Source organism: Pygocentrus nattereri, chromosome 27 (genome assembly GCF_015220715.1).
Source record: "Pygocentrus nattereri isolate fPygNat1 chromosome 27, fPygNat1.pri, whole genome shotgun sequence".
In the NCBI taxonomy this organism is placed as follows: Eukaryota; Metazoa; Chordata; class Actinopteri; order Characiformes; family Serrasalmidae; genus Pygocentrus; species Pygocentrus nattereri.
In genome coordinates this window covers 24,535,841-24,544,819 of record NC_051237.1, presented here as the reverse complement: position 1 = coordinate 24,544,819, position 8,979 = coordinate 24,535,841, and the positions used below count along the sequence as shown (strand labels likewise).

The following is an 8,979-nucleotide window of genomic DNA, read 5'->3' as shown; positions in this document are numbered from 1 at the left end:
GTCAAAAGTTTGGACACACGATTTATGTTTTTCCGTTTTCTTAAAGACATTTTGAATTTACTTGGTTGTTTTTTAAACACGTAGATTCATGTAGGTGTCACATCTGCCGCCTGCCATTCTCCTCCCCACCACAGGAGGTCACCGTCTACCGAATACTAGGCATTTCTTGATCCTTTGACCTCTGTAGTCTGCCATCGTGTATATATATATACCCTGCATTTGCAGGTTCTTATTGCGAAGTCTTGTTTGGTTTTTCCACAGTTCTGAGCGTTGATGTTTATGATTTGGTTTTCTGCTGTTTTGAACTTGCCTCTTGGTTTGTTTTTGACTACTCTTTTGGATTTGCCCTCTTTGGATTTGTCGGCTTTCTGTGGCCTGCTTTTTTGGATTTCTGACCCCCTGCTTGTTATTACCTACCTTGCATCCGGAATTAAACTTGCACTTGACTCCTGCCCCTCGTGTGAAGCAGTTTGTGACAGTAGGACCTCAGTAGGAAATGCAGTGTTGTTTATAATATAATCCTAATAACATTTCTCATTAAAAGTGAATTAGTGGAACGTTGGTTCTCACTAATGCATTCCAGCCAGTCAGCTGTGTTGTGATGAGGGAGGGCAGGGCCTAGACAGCCCTGTTTAACATGATATTTCTAAAGGGAGTCAGTCCATATTAATTTATTTATAGTTTTTGATACTATTATTAGTAGTAGGTGTGTCCAATTTTGCACATTTTCAAGCTCCTAAATGTAAGACTTTAGATAAGATTATGAAAAAAACATTATTTGATCATGTGAGTCAAGTTCTGTAATTGTTGGTGAATCACTCAAGTTTAAAATGAACCACAGACACTGTTCATTATTTAAGATCTTGACTTTATTGATCTCTATGAGCTTTGAGGATCATCTTCTTAGGGCTCCAGGTCTTCATAGCACGTAGTGGAAATTCAAAATCCTCACTTGGATGCTTTGGTTTCACTGGATGTGGAGGAGGATGAACTGACCACTTTACCGTCCACCACTTCTTCTGTAACAATTACCACCTTTCGAGTGGTAGATGACTGTTTGCTGTAAGAGTGAACAGAACAATGTGTCAGGACAGTGGTGCTGTAAATAATGATGCTGACATTTCTAATTACAAGACTAAATGAAGTTTAATGTCAATAAATAACATTTGTTTATTTTAGTTCCACCCACTGTGAAGCGTAAAGCAGGACTTTTATACTGAAATTCAGTCTGATGTTCTACATTCTCAACCACTTTAGTCATGTGACTGTTCATTCGCTGTAATAGCTATTTTCTCAGCTACACCATTCCTGGTGAACATCTGTTTTCCACACAATGACTCAGTGGTTCTAACTGGAGTTCTCCTTCAGAAATTCCATGATCATAACTCCTAAAACATCAGAAAAATCTATGTTTTATCTAACTGCTACAAGCTTATCTGCAGTATCTTACGTGGTGGTGGTGGTGCTGGTCTCTCCATCCAGCAGTCTTCTGTACTCGGCGATCTCCAGCTCCAGTCTGGTCTTCACGTCCAGAAGCATCTGGTACTCCCGACCCTGGCGCTCCAGATCAGCACGGAGCTGCGCCAGCTGCTCTTCTAGACTGCTCACCTGCACCTGGTACCCGGCAAGCATTCTAGCGTAGCGACTCTGGGTCTCGGCGAGGGTCGTCTCAAGAGATGCTTTCTAAAGAGCCACAGAGGAGGTAGAGTGATCATCTGCACTGGAACTGGCTGGAGATCATTTAAACACAATATAGGAGACGTGTTTATACAGGAGAAGTGTGGGAGATCTCACCATGCTGAGCTGAGACTGCAGCTCAATCTGTAGACTCTGCAGTGTGCGCTTGACTTCTGTTATCTCCGATCTGGACGTCTGGAGGGTTTCTGTGCTGATGGCGACTTCTTTGCTCAGTGCTTCGCTCTACAGAGAAAAGATCTTACACTCAGATTCTTCTGCTGTGTAACTCATTGAAGATAGACTATTAAACATGGACTGTACTCTGGTGTGAGTGTACCTTGGTCTGGTACCAGGCCTCAAGGTCTTTACGGTTCTTGGCGGCCACAGCTTCGTAGTGCTCGCGGATTCCGGCCAAAACAGCAGAGAGGTCTTCCTGTGGTGCAGCGTCCACTTCCACATTGACCTGACCACCCAACTGTGAGCGCACTGCCAAGAGCTCCTGAAACAGAGCAAGCAAAAGAGGTGTGCTATATGTTTATAGGTTCTAGATCTTTGCCTGCCTCATAAAGCAACCAAGTGGTTTCAGTCCAATGCTAAAGTACCTCCTCATGGTTCTTCTTCAGGTAGATCAGCTCATCCCTCAGACCCTCAATCTGCATCTCCAGGTCTGATCTTGTCAAGGTCAGCTCATCCAGAACCTTCCTCAGCCCAGCGATGTCGGCCTCCACTGACTGTCTCATGGCCAGCTCATTCTCATACCTGGTCAGAGGGTTGGATGCTGTTAGTTTAAGATTAAGAGACCCTTATTAGTCCCACAACTGGGAAATTTCTCCTCCGCATTTAACCCATCCATAAAGTGAAACACCACATACACACTAGGGGGAGCACACTAGCAGCGCCCAGGGAGCAGTTGGGGGTTAGGTGTCTTGCTCAAGGACACCTCAGTCATGTGCTATCGGCTCTGGGGATCGAACCGGTGACCTTCCAGTCACGAGGTTGGTTCCCTAACCTCCAGCCCATGATTTCTCCAGTTTCAGGTCGGAACTAAAGCTGATATGTAGCAAATCTAGTGTCATATTTAATAGCATTTCTAGATGGTTCACTTACTTGACTCTGAAGTCATCAGCTGCCAGCTTGGCATTATCAATGCCAAGATAGATGCCACCATTCATTGTGATGGCATTCTGGATCTGCAGAATAGAGAGAAAGACATCAGTGGAAATCTGAAGCTGTGGTTCCCAACCCAGTCCTCTGAGACCTGCAGACTGTCCACAGCTCCCAGCACACCTGGACCAGGTATTCAATTTGGTGTAAGTTTGAATGGAGTAAAACTTTGAGGCTCCCAGAGGACTGGGCTAGGATCTAATCCTTTCATAAAAGCTCTCAGCAGAATAAAAGGCTTTACTCAGATATCACTGTAATTCATATTCAGAGCTATTATTCTGCTCAGGTTTTGATGCATTCTCTATACTGAGGGTGTATCAGGTAAAAGGCTTTGATGGTACATCTTTGTTCTCCTCTTACTGCATTGCACAGCACAATAGGGTGTTGGCCGAGAGAGAAAGTTAATTTCTCTACATAGCTTCGGGTAAATTGGCGGGGGACAGGAAGTAGGTCAAAAGAAAGACATGGAAGATGCTACCAATGATGTAAGACAATGAAAATTGATATCAGCCCAGGACTAATTAGCTTTCTAATTCTGCAGATACGTTTACAGAGTTTCTCATGTGGTTTTCTTTAGCATTCTTTAGGATTAAGGTACAATCACCAATATGCACAAAGGTTATTATGAGTTTTTATTACACAGTTCTACCTTTGATCAGAATGTATCTCTATTAAAACAGTCCACTTTTGTGTGGTTTGCTTTATTTAAAACCTACTTGCATTGAAAAACAGTTTCTTGCTCCTGAAAGCCGGAGCTATAATCTTGAATAACAAGTAATATGATGCAATAAGTTAGACATACCTTGGCCTGGAGGTCACTGATGGTGACATAGAAGGCAGAGTAGTCCCGAGCCTTGGGGGAGGCCTTGCTCTCCAGGAACTGGCGGATCTTCAGCTCCAGCTCAGCGTTGGCCTTCTCCAGGGAGCGCACCTTCTCCAGGTAGATGGCCAGACGGTCGTTGAGGTTCTGCATGGTGGCCTTCTCATTTGCAGACACGTCTATGGCATCTGCCAGGTTGAAGCCACTTGCGACGCTGCTGGCGGTGGAGATACGAACCCCAGAGCCTCCAGCTCCACCATAGACACTACCTGCCCTCCTGCTGCCCAGCTGGATGCTAGAGGCAGAGCGCAGAGGGCCAGCCCTCATGGATCCGGCAGAGGAGACGAAGCTGTGGCTAGAGAATGAGGTGGACATGGTGCTGCTGGAGATTCAGTTCCCTTCTGCTCAGATTGGAGGGGAATGAGTGGAGAGTGGAGGAAATCCACTGCCTTTAACCCTGCAGGGGAGGTTCCGGAAGGGGGGTCTGGGGGAATGTTCCACCCCTTAGGCAAATTCCTCAGAACCAGACAGACCTGTAATAAAGAAAGTAGTCCAGCAGAGACTTGATGAGCAATGAATGGAATCTAGAACATTGTGATGAAGAAATACGATGTTGAAAGATTTTCCCTGCTTCCTTATTAATCACCTCAGAAGTTTGGACACATCTACTCTTAGAAAAGTAACAATGAAAGTTACACAGTGAGGAGCAATGAGTGGAGTCTCTGACTCTCCAGGGCTGAAAGAGTCTCACATTGTTGGTGGACAAAGAGCTAAAGTCCCTGCAGGCTCTTGTTTTGGGCAACAGAAGAGTTGATTTCTAAAACTAGACCTGCACAAAACACATTATCCTGCAAGGCTAGTCAGATTTGGACACACCTACTGAATGAAAGAATTAAACAAAAACAATCAAGCAGGGACTTGATTAGCAGCGGTTGTGCTGAAGCGCAGTGTTGCATGACATCTCACTCGTTATTCTCACGGCATTGGTCGCAAAACAGCAAATGGAGCCTCAGGCACTTTCTTAACCCCTTTACATTCCAGGCTAATTACATACCAAGCCTTATTATTCAGCAACTACAGGGACTTCAGTTCAGACCAATAGAGCTTTTCCTAGGTTATGGAGGTGTATAATAATACTTTGAGACTGCAGGCCCACGGCTTGGTAAGGGGTTAATGCCCCTGCAGTTTTATACACATATTTAAACCCATACAGTGTTGCAGGTGTTTTGTTAGAGGCTTGTAAATCCGGTACATTTTACAGCTCCTTCTATACAGATTTTACTGCACAGTTCTGGTTGCTGATGCTTTAACCCTGTAATTGTCTGTCTGTCTAAAATTGTTTGCTTGAATCAATAATCTACCCTTATTTATTGGCCAATTAACAGTATGCCCTTGTTAAGCCTTGTTATGCTTATTAATTAGCTGCTATTTAACTGTCTGCTCATTACTACTGTACTAAGAAGAAACTACAGTGAATTAAGCCTTTTCAGAACACTGTCATTTCTGTGTTTCGCTGCTGTCAGAACAAAACCTTTTCAGTTTTTTTTGAAAATGTCTGTTGTCCTTTATGTTTTATGTTAGTTTAATGATGAATGGACCAAAATGAACATCCCAAAATGACTTGGAAAGGCGTCTGGTACCACTGACTTCCATTGAAAGTGAAGTATGTTTTTTCCTTCTCCTGTAAAGTTACAAGTTTTGAGATATGAGGTTTTGTTCTGACCGCAGTGATATACATCTTAAATTATATTTATCATGAATATCATGTTATTAGTATGAGTATGCTCTAAAAAAGGGGGTTTTATTAGAGTAGAACACCAAAGTGTCTGGGCTGCGTTAAAACTGTGGGTTATTTGAACTTCAGATGATAAATAATAGGACATAAAACGCAGCTTTATGTTTTGTTAACTTTTGTTAACCATTCGAAATGCAGTGAAATCAGAATTTCTATTTAAAGATAAAATATTTTCATGGTGCAGTCTCAGTGGTACTGCTTTTTAAACAAACTGCGCACAGATTAAATCTTTACTCTGATTTGTATCAGATCATTTGCATAGTAAGCATGATTGTTTACTTTCTTGTGGCTCCAGTTGTGTAATTTCCAGTGATATCTTCTGGCAAAGTGTAGGTGCTTTTTCCATTGCAGGTACAGTCATGTTTCATCACCCCTGGTCAAATGACTGCTGCCATTTGGGAGGAGATATGAGAACATAGGAGCCAGAACCACCAGATTCAAGGACGGGTTTTACCCCTGAGGCATTAAACTGGTTGCAAATCAGCTCTTCTTTTAACAGCCAGTTTAGCACCTGGACTCTTTTAATACGGATCAATGTTCCTGTAATACACTATATTTCCAAAAGTTTTCACTCCCCCATCCAAATCATTGAATTCAGGTGTTCCAGTCACTTCTATGGCCACAGGTGTATAAAGCCGAGCCCCTAGGCCTGCAGACTGCTTCTACAGACATTAGTGAAAGAATGGGTCGCTCTCAGGAGCTCAGTGAGTTTCAGCGTGGTACCGTGATCGGACGCCACCTGTGCAGCAAGTCCAGTCGTGAAATTTCCTCACTACTAAATATTCCACAGTCAACTGTCAGCGGGATTATAACAAAGTGGAAGCGATTGGGAACGACAGCAACTCAGCCACAAAGTGGTTGGCCACGTAAAATGACAGAGCGGGGTCAACGGATGCTGAGGGGCATAGTGCACAGAGGTCACCGACTTTCTGTAGAGTCAATCGCTACAGACCTCCAAACTTCATGTGGCCTTCAGATCAGCTCAAGAACAGCATAGAGAGCTTCATGGAATGGGTTTCCATGGCCGAGCAGCTGCATCCAAGCCTTACATCACCAAGCGCAATGCAAAGCATGGAATGCAGTGGTGTAACAGGGGACAGCCCCTTCCTGTTCCAACACGAATACTGGCTTTTGAACTGTGCACTGATATCAAGCTGAGTGGTCTTCAGCCCGGAGGACACAGTGTCCATGATTTCCAAAAAGAATTTAAAATGTTGATCTGTTGGACCACAGGACACTTTTCCACTTCCCCTCAGTCCATTTTAAATGAGCTCAGGCCCAGAGAAGGTGGCAGCGTTTCTGGATCCTGTTTATATTTGGTTTCTTCTTTGTGTTTTAGAGGTTTAACAGCATTTGTGGATGCAGTGATGAACTGTTTTCACAGACAGTGGTTTTCAGAAGTGTTTCTGAGCCCATGCAGTGATTCCCACTACAGAATCATGTCTGGTTTTAATGCAGTGCTGCCTGAGGGCCCAAAGATCACAGCCAGCAGATACTGTTTTTTGGCCTCGTCCCTCCAGATTCTCTGAATCTTTTAATGATTTTATATATGTCTCGCATTGAGTGGTGAACCCCTCCTCATCTTTACTTCTGAAAGACTCCACCTCTCTGAGATGCTCTTTATACACAATTATGTTACTAACCTGTTGGATGTAGAGTGGATGTATTTATGATATTTTCTATTTATTGTTTTTTGTACTTATTTTGTAAATTTATATGTATATGTACCAGTGAAGCAGCCCGAATGTGTTTCATTATACTATATAAATGTTTAATGACTGTAAAGTTAAACTGAATTGAGTTGAGTTGAGTTGAGTTGAATGCTGCAGCTCAATCTGAATGAACCGGGAGTTTGTTGGAGGGCTGTGATTGGACAATAGTGTGGACACTGTAATGAACTCAGATCAGACCTTTCCTGATATGGAGACTGAGTCCTCCAGTACCTTCTGATACAGATACTGATCCGGTGTGGGTTCTGTAAAAGCTGCTGAGCTGTGTGTGATCAGAGCTCCTCACTGAAGATGCTGAGAGGTGAGTTCAGTCAGACTGTGTTAGTGTTTGTGAGGGTTTTACTTTTCTGACCGTCTCGTAGTAAAGATGATGAGATTGTCTTTGGAGTGACGTGATTTTCTATAGAAGATCTGATGGAGAACAAACTCCAGAAATAAGGTCAACTGCTGGATCAGTGGATGAGTAGATGAGTAAATGAGTAGATGAGTGGGAGAGTGGATGAGTAGGTGAGTAGATGAATGGATGAGTAGGTGAGTGGATGAGCGGATGAGTAGATGAGTAAATGATGAGTGGGAGAGTGGATGAGTAGATGAGTGGATGAGCGGATGAGTAGATGAGTGGATGAGTAGGTGAGTGGATGAGCGGATGAGTAGATGAGTAAATGAGTAGATGAGTGGGAGAGTGGATGAGTGGATGAGTACGTGAGTAGATGAGTAGGTGAGTAGATGAGTGGATGAGTAGGTGAGTGGATGAGTAGATGAGTGGATGAGTAGGTGAGTGGATGAGCGGATGAGTAGATGAGTAAATGAGTAGATGAGTGGGAGAGTGGATGAGTGGATGAGTAGGTGAGTAGATGAGTGGATGAGTAGATGAGTGGGAGAGTGGATGAGTAGATGAGCAGATGAGTGGATGAGCGGATGAGCAGATGAGCAGATGAGTAGATGAGTGGATGAGCGGATGAGTGGATGAGCTGATGCGTAGGTGAGTGGGTGAGTGGGTGAGTAGATGAGTGGATGAGTAGGTGATTGGATGAGCAGATGAGTGGATGAGTAGGTGAGTAGATGAGTAGATGAGTAGATGATTATTAGGTGAGTAGAGGAGTAGAAAGTAGATGAGTGGATGAGTGGGTATTCTTTGATAAAACCCCTTCAACCCCCTCTCCACCCCCACTGTAGTCTCCACTCACACCTGAACCACCCACTCCCTGAGGAACGTTCTCAGGGAGAGAACTTGAGGAACCGGTCTGATGTGGTTAAGTGCCTGAAGGTAGATTTCAGATAACGTATTCATTTACACCACAATCCTTTCACTCTCTCCCTCTCTCCCTCCATCTCTCTCTCTCTCTCTCTCTTTCTCTCCCTCCATCTCTCTCTCTCTCTCTCTCTCTCTCTCTCTCTCTTTGTCTCTCTCTGTCTCTCCCTCTCTCTCTCTCTGTCTCTCCCTCTCTCTGTCTCTGTCTCTCTCTCTGTCTCTCCCTCTGTCTCTCTCTCTGTCTCTCTCTCTCTCTCTCTCTCTCTCTGTCTCTCTCTGTCTCTCTCTCTGTCTCTCCCTCTGTCTCTCTCTCTGTCTCTCTCTCTCTCTCTCTCTCTCTCTCTCTCTCTCTCTCTCTCTCTCTCTCTCTCTCTGTCTCTCTCTCTGTCTCTCTCTCTTTCTCTCTCTCTCTCTCTCTGCCCCACACCCTCTATATCTCTCTCAGAATTCACAAGCAGTTTAACTGAATGTCCTAAAATCAGCGGTCTCCGACTTTGGCACAGAGCTGTATACATAATCAGAAACAAGGGGAAAAACATCC

General features: G+C 44.0%; 1 protein-coding gene across 1 annotated transcript; it reads right to left on the bottom strand.

Moving 5' to 3' along the window:
* Positions 1-847: 847 nt before the first annotated feature.
* LOC108438408 (keratin, type I cytoskeletal 13-like) lies at positions 848-4,122 on the bottom strand. The gene is made up of 7 exons (XM_017716199.2): positions 3,644-4,122; positions 2,785-2,867; positions 2,280-2,436; positions 2,015-2,176; positions 1,795-1,920; positions 1,451-1,683; positions 848-1,060 (listed from the first exon to the last, which is right to left on the bottom strand). Exons 1-7 carry the CDS (start codon positions 4,034-4,036, stop codon positions 949-951), a joined length of 1,266 nt encoding a protein of 421 aa, XP_017571688.1. The 5' UTR covers positions 4,037-4,122; the 3' UTR covers positions 848-948.
* Positions 4,123-8,979: the final 4,857 nt, after the last annotated feature.

What these genes read in the sequence shown, in the direction of transcription:
- LOC108438408 (XM_017716199.2), bottom strand. Translation starts at nt 4,036, where the DNA reads ATGTCCACCTCATTCTCTAGCCACAGCTTCGTCTCCTCTGCCGGATCC. An exon ending in TGAAGAAGAACCATGAGGAG is followed by an intron (nt 2,177 to 2,279) that starts GTACTTTAGCAT and finishes GCTCTGTTTCAG; the next exon opens with GAGCTCTTGGCAGTGCGCTC. An exon ending in TGCAGTCTCAGCTCAGCATG is followed by an intron (nt 1,684 to 1,794) that starts GTGAGATCTCCC and finishes GTGGCTCTTTAG; the next exon opens with AAAGCATCTCTTGAGACGAC.